Source organism: Gopherus flavomarginatus, chromosome 4, assembly GCF_025201925.1.
Source record: "Gopherus flavomarginatus isolate rGopFla2 chromosome 4, rGopFla2.mat.asm, whole genome shotgun sequence".
Lineage (NCBI taxonomy): Eukaryota > Metazoa > Chordata > Testudines > Testudinidae > Gopherus > Gopherus flavomarginatus.
The window spans coordinates 122,375,629-122,399,578 of record NC_066620.1 but is presented as its reverse complement, the minus strand read 5'-3'; the positions used below and the strand labels follow the sequence as shown (position 1 = coordinate 122,399,578).

The 23,950-nt window shown below is 39.2% G+C and overlaps 1 protein-coding gene across 1 annotated transcript in view; it reads right to left on the bottom strand.

Annotated features, from left to right (window-relative positions):
- LOC127050079 (triadin-like) overlaps positions 1 to 23,950 on the bottom strand; it is a 156,932-nt gene that overhangs the window by 15,173 nt on the left and 117,809 nt on the right. Inside the window, exons 29-34 of the mRNA XM_050951612.1 lie at positions 23,776 to 23,796; positions 19,352 to 19,378; positions 18,224 to 18,262; positions 17,960 to 18,001; positions 16,870 to 16,917; positions 7,894 to 7,923 (exon numbers count right to left, since the gene is read on the bottom strand). Coding sequence (XP_050807569.1) covers positions 7,894 to 7,923; positions 16,870 to 16,917; positions 17,960 to 18,001; positions 18,224 to 18,262; positions 19,352 to 19,378; positions 23,776 to 23,796 — 207 coding nt within the window. The remainder of the gene's footprint in view (positions 1 to 7,893; positions 7,924 to 16,869; positions 16,918 to 17,959; positions 18,002 to 18,223; positions 18,263 to 19,351; positions 19,379 to 23,775; positions 23,797 to 23,950) is intronic.

Here is a 23,950-nt window from a genome sequence, read left to right as displayed (position 1 = left end):
TTACCAAGTCCCACAATTCTGAGCTAGCTCTCTGTTGCATGATTCTCTTGGACCACATGTAACATAGCAGCATACAGATTGTATTTTAGCTTTCACATCTTGTGTTCTTTTTCAGCTTAGCAGTTTACAGCTATGAAGACCAGGCAACTCTCTGGAGAGCACCATACAGAGAAAATCCACACCCAAAATAAAAATGATAAATAGAAGAGTGAGACAAAGTGAGTGAGGTTATATATTTTATTGGACCAACTTCTGCGGGTGAAAGAGTTTTAACTTATACAGACACCTGAAGAAGATATGTGTAAACAGAAAAAACTCTTTCACCCGCAGAAGTTGGCCCAATAAAAGACATTACCTCACCCACCTTGTCCCTCTAATATCCTGGGATCCATGCAGCTACATCAACACTGAAAATAAAACAAAATTGTAGGCTAGAAAAGTGTCCAATGGAATAAATGTCTAAAGTACAGCACTGCCCTTCAAACTATGCAAGAAAAGGAAGGAAAGTCTCAAAGCAGGTCACATTTGAAATCTTTACAAAAGTGAGGTTTATGCGATAGGGTTTGATTAGCAGATGTAAAAAAATCCTGAATGGTTGCCCTATAAATATTGAGGCTTATAACTATATAAATCTCGAGGCTGGCAACAAACACTGTTCAGAGTTACCACTGAATGAAAGAAGTAATATGATCATTTCGCAAAAAAATAATCATGGTGGAAACAACCATTTTAATAAAGTCTTCTCAAATATCATGTTCTGGTAGCAAAAGACAAGTTTTAGCATTCTTAAGAATTTAAAAGGTTTGCTGTCCTAGTTTACCTTGTATAGTTTCTAGACTGCGCTGAAGAAATAAACTTTGGAGTTTGAGTTAAGGTTGGGACAACAAAATACTAGCAGTACAGTTATCAATAAAGTACACCTGGGCCAGGAATTTAAAGGGAACGGCCACTTTTTTAATCTACAAAAAATGATGTAAAGCAGATCAATCAGCAAAGCCTGAAGGCAGATTTACCAGCGCATACACATACACTCATATACATGTAACTCCTACTAATACTGTACTTGAGTTTACAAGAAATAAGTGTTTCAAAAGGGGTTGTCAGTTTAATTAGGACAAAGGAAACGTTCTTTGAAAACAGCTGCTTTGTTTAAAGAGCAAATGAAATGTTCAATGGGATATTAATTCTAACAACACCGATGGCTGGAGACTGCAAAAAACCAACTAATTACTCTTTACTAAAGCTGCACTGCAGCAAGTGCAAAGTGGACATCAAAGAAAGTGATATGAGAATCCAGCTCAGCCAATAAGATTAAGAGCCAGATCCACCAATGACATGTAGAAGTTCTGTGATGTGTTGGCTGGAAGATTCTAGTTGTAAAGCTGCTTTAGCCAATCATGGTGGGATTATTCTGGTATTATCCCAGTAGGAAAAAGCTCCTTCATCACCCCCTATTGCTGTTGACATAGGTAGTGTGTCCACAAGAGAGGAGATGGACAGGATGCCCCTATACTGCATTAATCCACAGATGCAGTTTGGGCCCCGTGGGTCCCTTAGTAGGTGCTGTAATTTAGAGCAGCCCTCATGCTACTCTAAATTGGTCCTCAGACCCAGCCTGGTACCTTGTGGCATGAGAATCAGGGAGCCTTAATGGAGGCTTACAGTCCCCTTTCCCCCTGGTTCCCACAGAGTTCACCATGTCCAGATAAAAAGAGGACTAGGATCTGTCCCAAGATGTCTGTCTACAAATCGCATCCACAAATTTGGTAATTAAAACCTAAATCCTGCCGCAGGTACCTCTAATTGATCGAGGGAGCAAAACTGAAGGCTTGGTTTGAGAATGCTTTCATAATGTATCTATAAATATTGTAATTTAAGAACATATAATAGTTATTTATAATTAATACTGTATTATTATGAGCTGTAGAAAGCAATTTAAACTGAGAGCAAATACAATTTTTACATCTGCAGATCTTATGTCACCACAGAGAGAGGAATCCCTAATTGATTAGCAGCCATAATGCTGAACATGACATGTGGTATCTAAAATGTCGTGCTGGGGACTAAAAAACTCTACAGCTTGCTAACTGGCTCTGGAACCATTTCATATGAAGGTTTAACTCAGAGGATGCATAGGTAGAGAAATGCATTGTATTTCATCCTACAATCCCTTATAATCAGCCACACAGCTACCCTGTGTGTGTGAATGAACCAAAAGTGCAACACTCCCCACAAGCTAATTAAACACTTCTTCCTGTTAGATAATAAACCATGCAAGACATACTAATGCAACACCTAACTGATGAAAATAGACACATTTCAACAAAGCATATAAATTATCAGAGTACGCAGTCTGAAACTGAGTGCTACAATACGATTGCCAACATCAAACGTGCAAAAAGCTTCTTCAAGAGTGGCAACATACTGCATTCAGACAAGTTTCACTTGTGAAACCAAAGAATAAACTAGTTAAATCATTCATGGAATTATTTCCTCACAGAACAGAAGTAAATTTAGGTCCCAAACCAAAACCCTTGGAAGTCAGTGGGAGTTTTTCCATTAACTGTAACAGTCTTGCAGTGCTGTTGATTTCATTAGTATTCGTTCCCCACAAGAAGAGCTACAGTGATTTGATAGCACAAGCTGTGTACTGATCATGTACTTTAGACATGTTGATGTGACAGGTCTCTGCAGACTTATTCCTAGGGCCAGCATGATCAGCTAATGTTTTATATTAACATCATATTGTCTGAAAAGCTGCACTGAATGATTAAATATTTATTTTTTGCAACATGAAAAATCAAACAGTAAATATCCCATCAAGGTGACAGTAATAGATATCAACTAAATGGAAGTTAATACCACATATATTGTTGACCACTGTAAAACAAAACCCTACACTTTTAACTTTCTAATGCAGATGAATTACTTCTCCCATAATAACACCTCTTCTCTTTGAAGGTATAGGTAAGTTTAAGAAACAGTGCTGGAATTATAAGGATAAGACCTGGTAGTTTCAAAAAGAAACTTCTTATAAGGAAAGAAAAGACTGAATTAAAATGCCCTCCCCACCCTGGGTTCTCACTGTAGAATTCCAACAATAGTAATAGTGGGATAAGTATGTAAAGTTCAATTTAAATAATGTAAAAATAGTCTACACTACCTCCAATGTTGTTTGGGTCATTACTGGAACAGAGCTGGTCCCACTGACTTGGGCTGCATGGTGTAACTGAAATGGCTCCAGTGGGTTCAACTTCCACTAATCAGAACTTTGGAAACATAAGATCAGTCCTGCTTCACTGGGTCTATGTAATTTCTTATGAATTTTTAGAGATACAAGATCTATGATCAGAAATTTTTCAGATTGTCCTTCTGGCCTCCAAACTAGTTGTTGTTAGAAGAAATGGAATAAAACACTGGAAGAGTTACATTTCAGGGGTAGCAGAGGGATTGTTCTCATGGACATTCACCTGATATGTAATCTCTGGCATTAGTTTATGTGCCTAGAAATCTGTTGGAGGAGAACAACACTTTAGACACAGTGTCTGTTCCAGCAGGTGCATCATAGCAGTGTCACAATGCATACATACATACACACTTTTCTTCCCTCCTATTTAGCAATGTGATTTAAGAAGATTAATCAGCCAAAGGGATAAGAACTTACTGTGTAATAAAGAACATGAAGATACTTGTTATTGTTATTTGCTTTTGTAGCAGAATCATTCAACTCTAGAGATATTTTTAAATAGTTACTTTGATTTTTATCTTGTGATCTGTCACAAATTCTCCATATTTATTAAATACATACAGCCAATCAGTTTTGTTTCTGAGAAATGTTTTTGACCTACTTATAGAGGGGGGAAATTAATTCACGGTCCAATAGGCATAAATAACACAACTATTCAAATTCTTTCTGCAAAGTTAGGCAAATCAGAATCTCATTATTGGATCTAAAACTGCATGTTAAATAAGTCTATTCAGGTTCTCTGTGCAGCATTAAATCTATGACTTGCATACAATGTTTAGTTATAAAACTGATCAGTTTATCCCTAGAGTTATAGTAAATGTGGAGAGACATTCATTTGTATATTTAACACTCTAAATAATGCTTAGTAACATCACTAGTATGAATAAGTCATTGAAAACAACCTTTGTCCCCTTCTCAACTTTACTTTTTCTCATGCTGTGCTATATGCTTAGTAAACCTTCTCCTTCCAAACGACCTCTCTTTCTCCTCCTTCAGATCTCTACCCATGGGTCTGATTTCCATTGCATTCGCTCTCATTCACTAGCATTTTATACCCATTTCACATTCATTTTGCAGTGGAGTAAATGACTATACAAGATTCAGGACTACGGATTATCATGCCATATGCCTTTAACATAGGCTTTCACTGCTGATAAACTTCAACTGCCTGCTCCCCTCCTTATGGTTTATCTTTAATTGAACACTGTGGAGCAGTGTCTAACCATGTGCTTTGTAAAGCACATTCGCAGCAGTGGTACTGTGTAGGTATAGCAAAATAATATGAATAAACTAATAATGAAAGGAAGTAACTAATACGTACTTTCATGACTGGAGGATTGAAAAAGTAAGGTGTAAGAGCTATTACAGGATAGCAGACTCTGAGATCCTGTAGAGGCGTATAGTAAGTCTTCTGTTGACTCAACCTAGGCTATGCTAAAACCCTATGTTAAAATTCCAAGCGGTCACTACTGAGTTGTTTTGACAGACTGGTTCAATTAACTCCAACCATGATATAAAGCAGGGTGGAAATACCTCTTTTGGACAGAAGGAACTATGGAGCTAGGAGAGAGAAGAACTTTAAGAGAATTCTAGGAACAACCAAGCTGAGGGTGTGGTTGATGCTGTGTTATTGCTTTTGCTTTACCAGTAGATCCAAGTGAAAAATTTTAGCTGATTTTTTTTGTTTGTTTGTTTTTGGCTGAAAAATGTTGATTAGGTTGACGGAAACATTTAGTGAATTTGTCAATTTCAGTGAATTGTTTTGGGTAAAATGAAAAAGGGAAAACTTCAGAAATATCAGACTGAATCATTTGGACATTATCAAAATGAAATATTTCAGTTGTTCTGGCTAGAGTCACATGGGAATTCAGGAGCTATTCACAAGACAGAGGAAGATGAGGACTTTCTGCCTAGTAGCTCCATGGTAAGGACACTCACCTAGGATGTAGGAGACCCAGGTTTGTATACCTACCTATATCAGGGACTTGAAGTCAGGCTGCCCCTACCCCCGATGAATGCCATAACCACAAGATAATTGGCTATTCTACAGTGAGTCTCAATGAATCTCTCCTGTTGAGGCAAAATACTTGAATAGTCATTGGGCTTGAGAGAAAGAGTGGGAATGACTAATAGTTACAGCATGCTCCTGGGAAGGGGAACACCTGCGTTTCATCTTGGCTTCAATTACTATTTAAAGATTTATGCAAAGTGTAAAAGCATTAGCACAAGAGTTTGAGAGAGCCCTACCTTAGAATAGCCAATAGCCTAGTAGTTAGAGCACAAACTAGGAGACTTGGGTTCAAACCCTGCTTCCAAAGGGGGAATTCAAATCTGGGCCTTATTGCAGTTGGAGTTAATTACACTATAACAGAGTTAAAAAAAGAAATAGATAAATCCATGGAGGATAGGTCCTTCAATGGCTATTAGCCAGGATGGGCAGGGATGGTGTCCCTGGCCTCTGTTTGCCTGGCCTCTGATAGATCACTTGATTACCTGTTCTGTTCATTCCCTCTGTGGCACCTGGCATTGGCCACTGTCGGAAGACAGGATACTGGGGTAGATGGACCTTTGGTCTGACCTAGTATGCCGTTCTTATACCAATCTGCCTGCACAACTCTGCAGTGACCACCCTGAAGTTTAACATAGGGGTTTAGCACAGTTTAGGATGAGTCAATAGAAGAGCTCTGCATTTATATACTGGCTCATAGAGTATGTCTAGACTGCAACTGAAAACCTGTGGCTGGCTGGCTGATTTGGGCTCACATGGCTCAGGCTAAAGAGCTATTTAACTGTAGTGTAGATATTTGGGCTCAGGTTGGAGTGAGTTTTTAATTGCAGTGTAGACATACCCTTAGAGTCTGCTATTCCATAATAGCTCTTAACCTGGGCATCTCAGGTGAGTGCCCTAATCATTGGGCTATTTGGTATAATAAGGACTCCTCAGTTTTATGAATAAAGCCTTTCATTTCCCTTGCTTTTATTAGAAAAGGTCAAAATACCCGAAACAAAACATTTCATTTCAAGTTGAACAAAACATTTAGTTCATCCTGAAACAATTTTTTCCCATCTTTTTTCAGTTCACCAGAACGTCAACAAGAACTCAGTTTCAGTTCAAATCAAACCAGTTCTCCCCACACCACCCCCTAGTTTTTTGGAACTGATTTTTGTTGTTGTTGTTCACTGGCAGTCATTTGCATGGCTCTAGTTAACAATAAAGCCAACCCCCCAGAAAGGGGGTTAGTTTGGACAAGAACTCAGTATACATGTGCACTTGCAAAGGGTCCAGCAGGGATCCAGCCCATTCACAAGGTTTACATAGTGTCCGCTGTATTTGTACAAAACTTCCACAGTCTTCACAGGGATATACATGTTTCAAAGGGTAGAACAAGTCCCATGTATTGAGATATTAAGTGTGTAGCTTATAATAGATTATGATGGTACTACAGAGACAGGCTATCAATTTCCTTATAATTAAACCAGGCATTGACCTTTTGTTTTTAATCTTTGATTTGAGTCTAATCCAAAACTCACTGAAGTGGGAGACTTTCTAGTGGCTTCAATAGGCTTTGAATCTGGCCCTAAAACTTTCATTTTATCTACATATCTCAAGATTGTTCGTTTCTCGAGATGGTTTCATAAAGGATAACCTCAGAAAAATGGAATTACTAACAAAAAGTTACGGTATTCTGAGGTCAGATGAAGTACTAAATATTAAAACAGCCAAAGATTCAATCAGATATGTTATATGGGCGGTACAGATCTTAAGTATAAAACCATGACATACCTCAGAGTATGAGCTAATTCCATTACTTTTTAGGAAAGGGTGTGAACTCTCAAGGTCCAAGAAGTGAAAAATAATATTAGTGATTAAATAATGATTTTTTGTGAAAAAAGAAATTAGGGAATCTTTAATATACATTTTTTGAGTTTATCATTTCTCTATGAGTCTCAGTTGTTACTGATAATGTTCCTTTTAGTTATCCTCATGTCCTTTTTTTGAGACGGTCACGTTTTTTCTCCTCAATATTTTTTGCTAAGCTTCAATGAACAATAATCAAGTCGCAGTCAAGTTACCAAATTCAGACGTTTGATACCAACAACTGATTTTTTTAAATAAAAAAAGGGGTGGAGCTGTGAGACTCTATTGCCAGGATACTAAATACATCACAAAGAGAGCGGAAGATGTAACACTGAATTTTCAGTAGTTCAGCTTTCACAGTTGAGAGCTATTTATCCTGTTTGTCCCTCTCTCAGCTAGTTTAAGTTCATTTTTGTGGCAATTACCTCTTCTCTGTTGTAAAAAAGTATAATCTTAAATTCAATAAGGTATGTAGCAGCTAGGGCGACCAGATGTCCCGATTTTATAGAGACAGTCCCAATTTTGGGGTCTTTTTCTTATATAGACTCCTATTATCCCTCAGCCCCTGTCCCGATTTTTCACAATTGCTGTTTGGTCATCCTAGTAACAGTCCTCCCTCCCCCCAATCCTCTAAAGGTTTCAGGGGAGGAAAAAAGACTCATTCCTTGTGAGTATGTCAGAATAAATAACTTTTGAAAAATCTTATCTGTTCCAGCATTGACAAGTATATGTCACCTGAACATTAAAGATGGTCTCACAAATGGCTATAACACTAAATAGAACTTACTTGCTGTTTTTGCAGCTTTAGAAATCTTCTCTGTAAGGGAAAGAATATATGACATGTAGACACTAAATGCAAGACAATAAAATAACTTAATGGTAACTGTCAATCTCTACATGTTAATACAGACTCATAATGAATTCATCTGCTGGAATTGCTGAGTTTTTCAAGAGGTGATTACTAAGTGCCCTCTAATATCTTCTGATGATAATGTGATTGGATTAATCCTTTTTATACAGGAAAACTTCTGAGAAATGACTGCAATCTACCACTGTAGGAGCAAATAATAAATCTATTTGAAAAATGCTCCCTTCAATAGAGATGGTAGTATAATTTGTTTGTATAAAGGATTTTTCTATCATAATTTAAGTTTTCTCAGAGAAAAGTTTTCTCCGAGATGCGACTTCAACTGGGCAGCAGGCATAAAATTCTTTGACATGACGACCTTTCTGTCCTCACAAAATTGTAAAACACAGATAGAAGACTTGTTATTCTACTCCTGAAATGAAGGCTGCTTGTGAAGCTACCTTTCTATTGCTAAATATATTTGTTTTACCTAGGACAGAATCACCTTGTCCAGCAGTCTGAACATTGCACCAACTTAACAAAAACATATATGTATCCATTATCATAGTTTATGGTCTGATTGTTGTAATCTCACCCTCAGCTTCTCCCTCACTGTATTGTTGCATTATTTGTAAATAAAGTAATTATAATATAACAACAACGTATACAGCTGTTTAGCTTTTCAAACTCAATCGTAAATGTTAACACCTACAGGACAGTCTTATAAAATAAATGAAATAGTCCCAGTGACAAACTGGGATCTGGACAGTCCTGAGTTTTGGGTAGTATTTGACTCTAAATGTGTGTCTGAACTTCCCTGCTTGTGCTTATTTCTATTTTTGACTGAGCAAAAACTACAGAGCCAAATATTCCTGAACTTTATGGAAGGTTATCTTTGACATTTAGACAGGCCCTATCTAATGATATATATATATTTTAAATAATTGGTGGACAGCTTTACTAAGGAATGTAAGTTATTGTCTACCGCGAGTATCAATATTGCTTTTGCTTGGTAGGGTTCTGCTTAAATCCTTGTATATATGAATGTTCTAAAATTCAAGATATATACAGATTTTAAAATTGCTCATTGCTCTTTATTTGATTCCCTTATAATATCAAGAAACAGATGAAGATTCAAATCCAAATCTAAGAACATGAAACTACTCTATTCAAGCTTTAGATGCCAAGAGGCGATTTCTTCTTTAATTTTTTAGATGATCTCAGAATTCTTAAATACTTTTCAGCTTCGATTATTCCAGTACAAAGTATTAGTATTCCATACACTGTGCTTAATGTATCAGCATCAAATAGAAATACATAGGAAGCAGAACTGAAGCTCCAACACTTCATAGTATCTTAAATTTGCTCTCAGATTTTAAATTCTTAGAGTTCAGCTAATACTGAAATATAGAATTGACAATGTTTGACTATAATTCACTTTGATGTTATTTATAAAACCATTATTGTTGCCTACAAATATGCCAGCAAATATTTTTGTTTACAAAAACACTGGAAAGAGACAACATAAAATACTTTTGTGACTATCTGTTTGTATTTATGGAAATATATTTGCACAGCCATCCTGAGACCTCTTTAAGGGCTAGGATTATCGAATCAGGGAGCAACAAAATCATGCAACTAAACTGACCTATCACATAATGTAAACAAAGTGGTTACTAGAAGAAATAATCATGGTAAATCATAGTAAGCTGAATTAAAATTGCACAGTCAATTTTAATTCTAGCCTAAGTTCCCTCTAAACTGTGTGTCTGCGCAGCAGCCTATTAAGTGCCACACAGGCACCCAGGGCTGTGGCAGGAGAGATGCCTCTCCCCCAGCCCTAGTCTTGCCACGATGGGGAGAGGTGCCCCTTCCCTGGCCCCAACCCAGCCCAGGCCCGGAGCTGCCGCAGCAGGGAGAGGCACCTCTCCCTCCCAGCCTAGTTGCTGCTGCAGGGAGAGAGAGCTGAGGGGGAGTCCTCTCTCCCTGCTGCAGCCCCAGGGCAGCCTGCACTCCAAACCCCGCATCCCCAGCACCCACAGTCTCAGCTAGAGCCCACAGCCTCCACCCCAAGCCTCTTCCCCAGCTCTGAGCTCCCTGCCACACTCTGAACCCCTTGGTCCCACCCCCACTACATGAATTTTGTTATGTGCACCAATATGCATAATATGCACACGTCACCTCCATATTGATGCACATAACAAAATTCATTCCGCACATGGATGGGAAAAATTAGAGGGAACACTGATTCTAGCATTTCTTATCTTTTGCATACTCCACGTTGCAGCCTTAATAATGTTCTTGTAACCGATTTTGGGGGGGAGGTGTAATTTCCTAGGTTTTAAAAAAAGCATACTGAAGAAAAATCCTACCACGTGACACCAACAGGAGTCATCGTCAGTGTTGGAACCTTTATATCCACCAAACAGACCTCTGCCATTTGAGCTAACAGAGTGAGTGATAGCATTAATAGCGTGTCATACTCTGTGTGGTCCAGCACTAGATGGGGAGGAGACTCATACTTTGCCAGCGGCTTTCACAGATATTTGTTGGCAGCAGAATGGAGAGACTCGGGAATCTCGTCTTCAGTCCAGGCTGTGGAAGGGAGTGTACTCTACTGGTAATGAACCCTTCTGCCCCATTCCTTTCAACCTGTTCCATTTTCAGTCCTAGCTCTTTCCCAACAATGGCTCCTCTTCCCACTGACATTCTCCTTCACCTGTCTGTCCCAGTCTCTGCTCCTCAACTTCTCAACCCAGTCCCTGCACAGGGAATCCTATTTATACTCTTTTGGACTCTCCATCCCAGTTCCCCACCTGTCCCAGTCTCCTGGCTTGGCCAGTGTCGGTTTCTTCACCTATATCCTCATCACATCTGTCTCAGCTCCCCTCTACCCCATCCATTTCATCTTCTTCATTGGCTCTCCAGTCCCAATCTCCCTCCCTGGGCTCCTCATCTACACTGTTCCGCAGTGCGGACTATAGGGGTGTGAACTGCAGAATGAACTAAACAGCTGTGTTCTAACTGCCCTGTGCAGACACTGCTGGTGCCAGCTAAAAGATACCTAGTTAATGTTAATGTAGTCTTCTTTCAAACAGGACTATAATAATGTGTACTATGTACCTTTTAGTTTGGGACCATCACCTTGTTGTGGTGAAGGGGTTTGTGTGTTCCAGTGATCCTCAGAGCTAAGTTGTTGGGAGTTTCATGTTCCTGGTAGGGTCTCCCAAGATGAACATGTCTGAGGGAAGGTCCCAGACAAAGCATGGTCCAATCCCCCAGATGGATCAGGTGGAAGAGGGTCCTTGGGTCTCAACTGCTGTGAAAGTGGATGAAGGCTGCAGCAAGAGGAGATCTCCAGTCATCTCGAACTTTCCCTGCCACTGGGTCCCAGACCTTCAATGTGTCATGATTGTGTGGTTGCTGTATGTGCATCAGCTTCCCCATATTAAAAGAAATCATGTGCAGGCATCTACCACGGGAAACAACATCTTTCCAACCTTCCAAGCCCTGCAGTGATGGACTAGTGACAGGGACAGGATTAGTGAATCTGGCAGTCCCTAGCCAGAAATCTGCATATAGGCAGTGGTAGTTAGATGGTCGTCTGGCACCTGGACTCAGACAGGGTGCAATTTGGCAACTACTATTGTGACTGAGCAGTCCCCTTTAGGATCCCTTTTGCTCACCACTCATGGGGAGAGGGCTATAAAAGGTGCCCCAAGCCTAGGCTGTCTCATAGACTCCAGGCAGGATTACTGCATCCAGTGGGATCATTCTGCCGCGGTCGAAGCTATAAAAAGAATGTTCACAACCTGATGGATAACAAAGATAATATAAGGCCGGAAAGAAGAATTGTTATTGTTGCCAGGGATCTTGCAAGATATAACCTCAATGTTGCTTCTCTAAGTGAGACAAGGTGCCCAGATGAAGATCAACGGAGAGGAGAAGGTGGAGGCTACATGTTTTTCTGGAAAGGAAATTCTGCAGAGGACAGGAGAATTCATGGTGTCAATTTTGCAATTAGGAATAAGTTTGACATTCAGCTTACAGAATTTCCCATAGGAATCAGCGAACATCTTATGACTCTTCATCTTGAGCTCAGAAACAACCAGTCTACTACAGCCATCAGTACGTATGCCTCAATGCTGGATTCTATTGAGGATACCAAGGAACAATTCTATACAGATATTAACCAACATTCCCAAGGAGGACAAGATCATTCTCTTTGGAGATTTTAAAGCTAGAGTCAGTCGGGAGTCAGATCTCTGGAAAAGAAGGAGTAGGAAAGGCTAACTCCAACAGCATCCTCCTCCTGAGCAAATGCGTAGAACATAGCGTGATCATAATGAAATCACCCCCTTTGGACAAAGTGAGAAGTATAAGACTACCTGAAGACACCCTCACTGCAGGCATTGGCACCCTTTTGACTATGTTATTTTTAGAGCTCGAGATTGGAAGGATGTCCGCATCATGAGGGCTATGCATGTAACTGATGACTGTTGGACAGACCAACGCCTTGTTAGATCAATCGTGAATTTCCAGATCACCTCAACGCATCACAATTAGGAAAAATAGCATGAAAGAAATTCAACGTCAAGTCTCCTGAAGATATAGTGACTCCGAAGAAACTTCAGCAGTATCTCCAAGAGAAGTTTGCCACTGTGCATACAACTGACGAAGATAATGAAAATTTCTGGAATGGATTAAACACTGCCATTCTCTCGGCATGTGCTGTGTCCATTGGCTATGTCATCTGCCATCACCAACATTGGTTTGATAAGAACAATGCTGAGATTCAGGACCTGCTTGACCAGAAAAGAAAAGCTCATCACACATGGCAAAATGACATATAACACCAGCAGAAAAAAGAGTCATACAAGCAACTCAAGACTGAAGTCCAAAGGAAAATCAGTGACATCAAAAATAAGTGGTGGAGAGAAAAGGCCAAAGAGATTGAGCTTTATGCTGATAAACGTGACATGAGGAGTTTCTTTCAGGCAATAAGGGACATTTATGGCCCTTGCTCCCATGGACTCACACCACTCCGAGTCCAAGATGGGTCAGTGTATTTTAAGGACATCAAAGTCATCAAAACCAGATGGAAGGAGCATTTTGAGTTACTCCTAAGCTATGAGTCAACAGTCTCTGATACCACTATCCAATCTATACTTCAACAACATGAAAGAGAATCTCTTGCTGACCCCCCCCCCATGCTTGAAGAAGTAACACGAGCCATTATGGAAACTAAGAACAAGAAGGCAGCAGGGCCAGATGGCATACCAGCTGAAGGCTACAAGTTTGGTGATGGAGAACTGGTAGGGAAGCTCCAAAACCTTTTTCTTCATATCTGGTACAACGAGAAGATACCAGAGGACTTGAAAAACACTAACATTTTTACAATCTTTAAAAAAGGAGATAAGTCGGAGTGTGGAAACTATCATGGTATTTCCTTGCTATCTACATCAGGGAAAATTCTTGCCCATATCCTCTTAAACTGCTTACTTCCCCTTACTGAGGAAATATTGTGGTTTTAGACCATCATGCAGGACAACCAACATGATCTTCATTGCCTGCCAAATGCAGGAAAAGTCTCAGGAGCAAAATCAGGCCCTGTACATGGCTTTCATCAATTTGACAAAGGCCTTTGACTCTGTCAATCGCAAAGCCCTGTTGAAAGTGCTGGCCAGATTTGTCTGCCTTCCAAAATTTATTAAGGTCCAAAGGCTTCTCCATGATCAGATGACTGCCATGGTTCTCTGTACTGGCCTTGAGATGGAACTTTTTGTCATCAAAACTGGGGTTAAACAAGGATGTGTTATTGCCCCAACCCTGTTTTCCATATATTTAGCAGTCATTTTGGTTCTCGTTAAAGATCACCTCCCCAATGGAGTTGACATTCAATATAGAATGGATAGGCGGTTCTTTAATCTTCGACGTCTACACTCAAAATCTGAAGTCTTCAGGGCATCCATTACTGATCTTCAGTATGCTGATGATTGTGTCATCCTTGTGCACACTGAGAAGGACCTTCAGTCCAGACTGGATTTTCTTGCACAAGCTTACCGAAGCCTAGGACTCTCATTCAATATTGAGAAGACTAAAGTGCTCTATCAACCTGTTTCAGGCCTTGCACATGACCCACAACAAATCACCATAGAGAGACAGACTTTGGAGATAGTCGAGCCCTTTTGCTACTCGGTTGTCAACTTTCTCAAAATGCAAAAATTGACAGTGAGATCCAGCACAAGTGCTTCCTTTGGGAAATTTCTCCAACACATTTTCACATTTTGACCTACAGCAGGATACCAAGATCCAGGTCTATAAGACAATTGTTGTTCCTACACTCCTCTATGGATGCGAAGCCTGGGTGACAGCACTGCAAAAGTTTGGAGAGGTATCACCGATGCCTCCAGAAGATCCTTTGCGTCAAGTGGCAAGATCACTGCACTACTGCCAGCACCCTAGCTGAAGCCAATGTCACCAGCATTGAAGCTATGATCCTCATGCTCCAACTTTGCTGGGCTGGACCTTGTGTGCGAATGTCAGACTTTCGCCTCCCAAAACAAGTCCTCTACTCTCAGCTCACCATGGTCAGAGATCCTGTGGTGATCAGAGGAAATACTACAAAAACACACTGAAAGCATATCTTAAGAAAACTGATGTGGATATCACAAGCTGGGAAGAGCAAGCCACCAACGGACCACAATGGTGCCATATCCTCCATCAGGCAGTGGCCCGCTTCGAGGAGAAGCGCCTTGCCCTCAAAGCTAAAAAGAGAGAAAGGAGGAAGCAAAAAAAACAAAACACAAAAAACAAAGAACTTTCTCCCAGTAGGCTGCTGGCCTGCCACAAAATGTCTGTACCTACTGCAGGTGGATTTGCAGTTCCAGGATCAGACCCCTGAGTCGTCTCAAGACCCATATGTAAACCTGTGGTAGAGATCATCCTCAAATAGAGGGATTGCCAATCTATCAGTTTACACCAGTGGTGTCCATATGAGGCAGTTAGAATGCAGCACGTTAATGTGCTCGCAGTTCATACACTAATAGTCTGAACTGCGGGACTCTGTAGACAAGCCATTGCTGTTTTTCACCACCCCTTCCTTGGCTCCTTCTCCGAGTCTTTGCCTAGTTAAACCCAGCTCTTCATCAAATCTCAGTATTCCCTCTTTCTCACCAACTGCCTCCCAGGCCTTCTTGTCTAACTCCCACGCCCAGTTTCCTTGCCAAGAGTCTGAGTCTCCCCCATCCCAATTCCTAGTCTCAGTTTCTGGATCCAGCACAGCCCACAGCAGAGTCCAGAGCTGAAATTGTAAGGAAGTTCTGCTGAGCTCCAAGCTAAAGAATGCCCAGTATGGACAGAATGTTCAGAGAATTTAGTTTCTAACATTCAAGAAGTTTCTGTTGAGCTGTGTGAACAGCTTATAACTTGGCCAAATTTGGGTGGATGTTCATATAGATGGCAAAAGACATCCCTGACAAGAAACTAACTCCCTGATAAATTTCAAGTCCTTGCTTGAAAGCGTGGGGATACAAATGCTTTTCAAAGAATTCAACATGGGCAAACAGTGTATTTCCCTAGCCACATTCTCAGAAATGACTGAACCATTTTGGCTGACGTTTTTCCAAAAAAGTTTGCCTGAATCAGGCATGGGGCATTAAAATTTTTAACCCAAATGGTTAGAGTTTGGCAAAGTTCTAAGCAACTGAAAACAGGGTCTTATAATGGGAAGTGTCAGGCAATGTTAATACCTGGCAGCACTATGAACACTCCCTATCTTTACATGTTGAGCTCCAAAAGTGAGCATAAAATAATGAGGCCTGTTTTGCAACACAGATTCTATCTCCTGAATTTCTGCATTTCTTATTGGACTGCAGAATTAGCAGGAGTTACAATCTATTTGTTGAGCCCAGGACTTACCATTCCCAACGAAAGAAGAGCAGATATCTTCTTATGTGAAAGCCAATCAGTCCTGATGCAGCAAAGCATTTATACAAGTGCTCAATTTTAAGCATGTGAGTAGTCACCTGGAAGTGGGCCAACATTCTGTGTGCTTGCTTTTAGTTTGTGTTGTTTTTCCTTATTGTTCATTTTGTGTTCACTTGTCTTGCACATTTTGTTATAACTAAAAATATTTGAGCTCAATTAGAGACACCACAGGGTGTTTTAAACAGCTTGGGCCAAACACTGTTGGCAGTTATAGTGGGGCAACCTCTTTGAAGTCCACAAAGTACAATTCAAAGTGCATTTGGCTCCATAGTCTCTACTACAGACGGCTATTACTCTCTAGTGAGATTAAAGGCAACTGACATGAATCATTGTAACTCCACTAAACTCACATGCACTGATTTACAGCAGTCAAGGATCTGGCCATAAGTAGAACCAGTCGATGATTTGTATTATCATAGCACTTGTGAACCCCAGCCATGGTCCAGGTTTGCACTAGGTGCTGTACAAACTAAGAATAAAAAGCTGGTCCCTACCCCAAAGAGCTTATGTGACAAGACACTATAGGCAGACTTCATACTGAAATATCCCACCCTCCTTTATGTTATGTTGTTTGTTTTACAGGGATAGATCCCCATCCTGAGAGACAAGGGGAACTGGACAGATTCTTGCTCATTCATTTGTGCTATCGAACAGATTTCCCAGGAGGAACGTAAGTTTGTTCTAAATCAGAAATCTCCAGTGTCATGACAATCACTTGGTCTAAAAGGTAACTGGCTGAAAATATGTTTGGGTTAAGGACGGAGATACAGTCCAAAAACAACAGTCTACAAATACATAAATATGGGCCTGATTATGTCAGCTCTTCCCTTGTGAAGCTCCCATTGTCTTTAATGAGAGTTGTGCACATAAAGAGCTTGCAGTCTAGGGGTCTCTTTAAAAATATAAGACAGAGGAAATATTGATTACCTGTTGTCAGGTTGTGCTGTCTTAGAATTTCTTTTACTGTTGGCACTGCTAAAGAAACACATTAGATACTAAGTAATGAAATTTTAGCATTTAAGTAAAAACACACAATTGATAGGTTTTGAACTGGTAAACACTTCACAGTTTATAGAAACAAAACAGATCAAAGTGGATTTTGCAAACAAACTTTTTAAAAAGGGAAATTTCAGAACAAGGAAAACTGTGCCTTTGGATGTTAGTTTAACAAACCTGCTTTATTAAAATATTACTAATAGCTGTCTTCAAACCGACCATTTGAATCCTCAAAAAAGTATGCCTGATCATTTTGTGTGGACAGATGTCTCTGATTTTTGTGGATCAGTGTGTGAATATCTGGCTCTAGGTGGGCCTTCCAGATCTGCACTTCTATGAAAAATTATCTCTGTTTAACTAGCACGAATATCCATAAATGTCTCCATGTATGTGGTTTTATGCCTTTCAGTACCTTAGTCTGTCTGTCCAATGCTACTAATTTTTTTTTTACTGGTCATTACATAAACCATCACAGCAACTACAAATGACTGTAGTGTTTGTCTGAACAAAGCAGCATTTGGTTGAAACTGTGGAGCCTAAACAGCTTAGCCAGCATATATGTGACCAAGAAATGTTTTACACAAATGATAATTATCTGGAATTGTGAATGCAGTCATCACAAAATATACAGGTCAGCAATTCAAATATATCCCACACACTGGGGAGATGGAACCCATGCTAGCTCCAAATATGCTGTCCCAGCAGGCAGCATTTGGGCAGACCAGGAAGGGGCCACTACACTCCTATGTAGATACAGTGGCTGGGAATCCCGCAGACAGGCTAATGTACCAGCTGTGGAGAGGGCCACATTGCAGCCCCTCCAGGTTCAAGGTGTTGATTTCATCCCTTCACCTCATACACAGAGGGCCCTATATGCTGAATTACTTTGGCATCACGTGCAACTCCAGGGTTTCCCCTACACACATTAGAAAGACCAATAAAGCTCTCCATTCTAATCACTGTAAAACCTGATGTTCTCATTTTAAATTACTGCTTGGAGAGCTTCTCTTCCCTTTATTACCTTTGGCTTTTCCCTCTTTGGGATGTTTCTTCTCTGTTTTTGCTACAAAGGAGAAAGAAATATAACAGTTTAGGGAAGGGACAATTTAACTTTGTAACAATCAGATTATCAAGGTCAGTCTTCAGTTGAAACTGGGGTAAACCTTTCAGAGATTGTTTCAAACAACAATAATAAGAGTTGTAATGTTCACAACAAGGACAATGAGATTACTACTATGGTGATCTTATATTACATACACAGACTTCTCAAATAGTCGGCTTTTACCTTCTCTTTCCTTTGCAGCCTTTTCTTTTTTTTTCTTGGCTAGAAAGATTTGCAAGGAAATATCATTAACTAAGAGGCCTTTATTGGGGATTCTATTTTGGACACCTAGAGCAAATTGATCCCTGGTGTAACTATTAATGTTCCTAAATTTACAGCAAGGATAAATCTTGCCCATTTCAATGGACTGTAGGTCTACAGCACTATATTCTTTTTATTAAGCTTTACACCAAACAAACATACTTGTCTTAGCATGACATATGTGTATGCCCTTTATCAGCATTCCTTTTCCAGCCCCCCAGAATACAGCTCATCAGCTAAGACTATTCTCAGCTAAGCACACTGAAATTAACTAAGGTGGATAACTGCAGGCATTTGTGCCATTCCAATATTCCCTGTTGAGTACAGCAGAGATCTGGTAGTATGCCTTAGAACTGTTCATTTTCACTCCGTATGATCCAACCAGCTGTAATAAGGATTCAGTGTCTCTTGGTGCATGTGCTATCTAATTAATACAAGCTGACTTAATGCTAATCACCTCTGTCTACCTCACCCAAACACAGACACTTACAAATAAATAAATACAGTGACTACAAAAGAATCAGTTCATCAGGCCAGATTCTCAACAGCTGTAAATTGGCATAGCACTCATGATTTCAGTGGAGCTATGCCAGATTACACCAGCCAAGGATTTGGTTAATCATGTTTAGAGAGGTTGTGTTTCACTGCTTTACCTAGCTAGATGCTAAAAAACATGCCCTTAATGAAGGCACTGGATTTATGGCTTATTACAACAATCTGTAACACACTAACCCCCTTATTTCCCTATGACTACAGAGGAGTTAATGAGCCATTTCACCTTGAAGAGTCCCTTAAAACTGTGCTATCTACTTATGCTAAACTATCTGTTCAATCTTGTATTTGGCTGTGACATGCTTAGTACCTTTCCCAGACCTGAAGAATTGCCCAGTGTGGCTTGAAAGCTTGTCTCTCCCACCAACAGAAGTTGGACCAATCAAAGTTATTACCTCACCCACCTTGTCTCTAATATCCTGGGATGAACAAGGCTACAACAATACTGAATACAACTGGTCCTTTCTGTTAGACATTTAAGAGAAGTGTAAAAATTACCTGCTACTGTCATATCAGGTGCTGGTTCTTCAGGAAAACAATCAGAAATAAATAAATAAAAATGAAGACATTCAGGCTTGATATTTTATTTTTAGAAGTTGACAGCTTTGATAGATCTTAACTTTCAACTGCACTTATCCTCACAGGATATTAATTTGGAAATAAATGAGTCCTTGCAATGGACATGTACACAGAAATTAAACAGTGAAAGCTGCAAATCCTACCCTTTGAAGTTCTATAATCCAACATGCAGCTACTGTGCCAGTGAAAGCTTTTCAGATCAGTAAGTATTTAAATAGGGCTCTTTTTGGATAAGCACTCAAGGTTATAGCTACCTAACATCTTTTTTTTTCTGTAAAGCGGGTTTAAGTTTAAGTTTTCACCTCTGCTGTCTTACCAGCCATGTACCCTAATTAAGGGCTCTGACACTGACTTGCTGTCTGACCTAGGACAAGTGACTTCACTTCTCCGTATCTTTTGTTTCCCCAAACCATCTACTTTGTCTTTTTAGACTGTAAGCTATTTGGAGCAAGAATTGTCTCTTGCTATGTGTTTGTACAATACCTTGCACAATCATTTGTGGTTCTTAGGAACTGCTGCAAAAAAATAGACAACGCTACAAACAGGCAATTTTGACATAGCTCCAGTGAAGGATCTGCACCAATTTACACTGGGCCAGATTAATTTGTTGTGAGCCTCCCATAGGGTGACCAGACAGCAAGTGTGAAAAATCAGGACAGAGGGTGGGAGGCAATAGGTACCTATATAAGAAAAAGCCCCAAATATCAGGACTATCCCTATGAAATCGGGACATCTGGTCACCCTAGCCCCCTAGAACAATACAGAATTGGATGGGTTCCGTATGCAGGGATATATATAAACTTTTCTTGACTTTGGGTGGACTATTACCTTTCACTTCAGCTGAAAATGGTGTGTTTCATCTGGTGGCTTCTATATCAAACAGGGTTGGCCAAAAGTTTTCCATCAAAACTGTTTTGTTTTTTTTTTTTGGGGGGGGGGGGGCGGGAATGGAAAGTTGCATCTTCAACTAAACAAACTTTTTACAAAAGATGTCCATTTTCTTTGGAAAATTTAGACTTTGTTTAAAAACCAAACATCCAATAAATAATAATAATAATACATTTGAAAATGCTGCATGGTGCCCCATGGGAGTTGTAGTTTGTGCACCTCTTGCCCCAGTTATCATCTATTGTCCATTTTCTGCTGCCAGACTACCTCTCTCCTTTGGCTGTTGAACAGGAAATTGTCTGACTCATGGTTGGCCTAGTGGGTGGGGGAAGGGAAGCCTAAAGAAGACTTAGAGTCACTTTTGTCTTCTCCCCCATCATCTGCACCAAGACCAAAAAGCTGGGGATTAAAACAAGTGATAAAATGTTGAGAGAAATTGTACCCCAAGGCTGGGAACTTCACTAACGAATTCTGCAGGGGCAGTAAAGGACCAACGTTGAGATCTTTTGAAAATTCCACAGTAAATGGTTCTCTCACTGTATGTTAGCATTTCATATAAACAAACAATTAATTCTTATTTAAGAAAAACTACCACAAGCTTTGTCCTCTGTTCAAGGTAACCAGTCATAATTTGATAGCCTTTAAAGTAATCAGTATGTAGGAACTGTGTTTCAGATTTTATTAAAGCCTCTGATTTGATAAATGACCAATTGCCAACACAGACACCATTTGACACTAAACTGGAGATAATGAAAATAGGATGGTTTACTAATTATTTTAATGATGAAATGCTAATTAATGTTGGTGATTACTATTAAAATTTACAGAGATAATTTGGGAGTACTTGAGACTTAGTTTTTTATTTCTGTTTATGGCCTGCCTTTGACAAAATGAGCCAAATTCTCTGCTGATTAATGCCTGATCCATTGATACTAATGGGCTAGCATAAGGTACAAATTGGAAAGAAATTTGACTCAAAATATTGGTATACATTTAGCATATAGCTGTGCTACACAAGCCCTTAAGACCACTGATTACTTAGTATCCATGGCTTTACAGTGCTATAATGTACATATAAATTAATTAGAAATATTTGCAGTGAAGCCACAGTTAGTACTAGGACTGGGAAGCCCCTAATCAGAATAAATGCTCTTCCTTGAGTGAAAAGATAGTTAAAACCAAGAGATATTCATGTCAATGAGGATGCTCTATAAAGCTGATCCAGAAAGTTTTTTAACTAGAGCTACACAGGGATTACTGGATCAGGATATAAATTGTAGATAAAAATATTTAGGTATACAGTTAGCTATCTGTTTGCAGGCATTTTTAAATTAGAAACTATTTATCTGGATCAATACAATCATTCCAAGCAGCAAAATGCAGATTCAAGGATTTTTGCACATATACTTCCCACAAAAGTCACGTTGACACATCTTGGCTATTGTTTGTCAACGGCAAGTGTCAGAACAGCATATGCTTTAGTAACATCTCCCGCCATGCAACACAATCTTCCCTCTTGTTGAGCTGCATCATGAAAGTTCCATGGCCACATTGCATTGTGGGAGATGTATTCTGGCTGGAGATCCCACTCACAGAAGAGAACTGAGTCATCAACTACCCAAACTACAAGTCCGCCAGGACACCATAGTAGCTCAGAAGGATATGATCTACTGTCAAACTGAGGAAAAAAATGAAACATTTTAATGCAGTTCCACACACAAAAATTAAAGACTTGCATTTCTGAATTGAAATTTGTCTGTTTTCTGCTAAAACTTCTAGGCTTTGGGTGATTTTTTTAAATTAAAAGTTGTAATTTTCCCCCAGAAAACGGATCCTTTCCCCTAAGAGTTCTGTTTTGTTGACACAATTTTTGTTACAAAACAGTTTCAAAGGTAAATTTTCTACCAGTCCTAGTGCTGAGGGGTTGCTGCCACCTGCTGACTTCAGTGGGAGTTGAAGGCGGTCAAGACCTCTCAGGATTTGGCTTTATAATTTTCATTCATACATATTTGTATCACAGTAGCACCAAGAGGCCAGGGCCCCATTGTGCTAGGCACTGTACAAACACATAACAAAGACAGATCCTGCCTCAAAGACCTTTCTGATCATTTATATGCCAAGGTATGTACTTCAGTTATTTTCTCAGTACCCAAGCACTCATCTTTTTACAGGTTTTCCTTCTCTTCTGTTGACAGACATGTCCCTGCAAAAAAGCTATAGTAGTTCACAAGTTGTATCACAAGCTTTTTCTCTTAGAAAGACATGAACAAAGTTGTATTAATGGTGGTTTATTTATTTATTTATTTTAAATGAAAACTTGTTTCAGAATCACTCCTAAGGTGGTAACTAGTTTTTCATGTTCTCTGTCCTCAGTCTGTTTTAATTAAGTTCAAATATTACTTTATCTGAATATTTCTTTAAAGTATTGCTAAATTATTTCATTAGTGCAGCTTTCTGTAAAGAATATATGTCTGTATTGCCTGCATTAGAAAATAATGGACATTATTAGTCCATGTGATCTGATATCCAAGAGACATCATATAATAATGTCAATAGATTATTTTAATTTGAAGGATTGACCTCCACATATTGTCTGGGCCAAATCCTCCCTTTGACCTCAATGGGCTTTGGCTTTCAATTGACTTAAATGGGCTTTGAATCAGACCTTCTATGAACTACATCTATGTATTTTACAATGCTTTTAGAATGTATTTATTCTATTAATTAATTCTCACATTTCATAAGCATAAACACTGAACTTTATTAAAAGTATTATAGTTGTTTTAACACAATGTGCAGTACGTAACATCTAATTTCACAATGTAATTGACACTAATCCAATTCTTCTTTACATAACCAGAACTCCCATAGTCCTCAAAAAGGGGAATTTCTGGAGTTCAAGGAAGACTCATTCTGTGTGTGTTGTCTAATTTCTCTTCTAACTCACTTAAATATCATGATCTTTCATTCTCTTCTTCATTTTAATTGGGTATTTTATTTTGTTAGATGTAAAAAATACAGGCTATTGAAAAGGTTAGCAAACATGCCTGGTTAATTCTCTATACAAACTATTTCCAAATAGCACAAACACATTATATAACATTTTCTTCTAATTCTGTTATGTTTTAATTTTTCAAATTAATCTATAATTTATCAAAATTGATCTGACCACACCCACCTAAAACCACACTAAACTAAATTATGCTACTAGGATAATTTACTTAACTTATATAAAAAGTAATCACATGACTGTTGCAGCTTCACAATATTAGATCACCAGTAGCTTTGGCTCACTCGCTTTTTAAGCAGAATGAATAAAATCCACAATACATCACTTTTAGAAAAGAAAATAGCATTCTCTAGCATGACAAAGTTGCAAAAATCAAAACCCAATCCAAGGCATCATGCATCTAAAGGCAGGTTTATATTCAGTAAAAAATGTCTATGGCACATACTTGCAGTTACTTTTGATCTGGCTGAGAAGTAAAAGAGGGAAGAATAATATTCAGAATAGAGATGTATGGAGAAGGCTGGCATAATATTTTTCCAGCCCAGGCTTACTTTATTTATTAATTCTCATATATAATTAAGCATTGTTTTTAGTGAAGTTACTATTGTAACTAACAACAT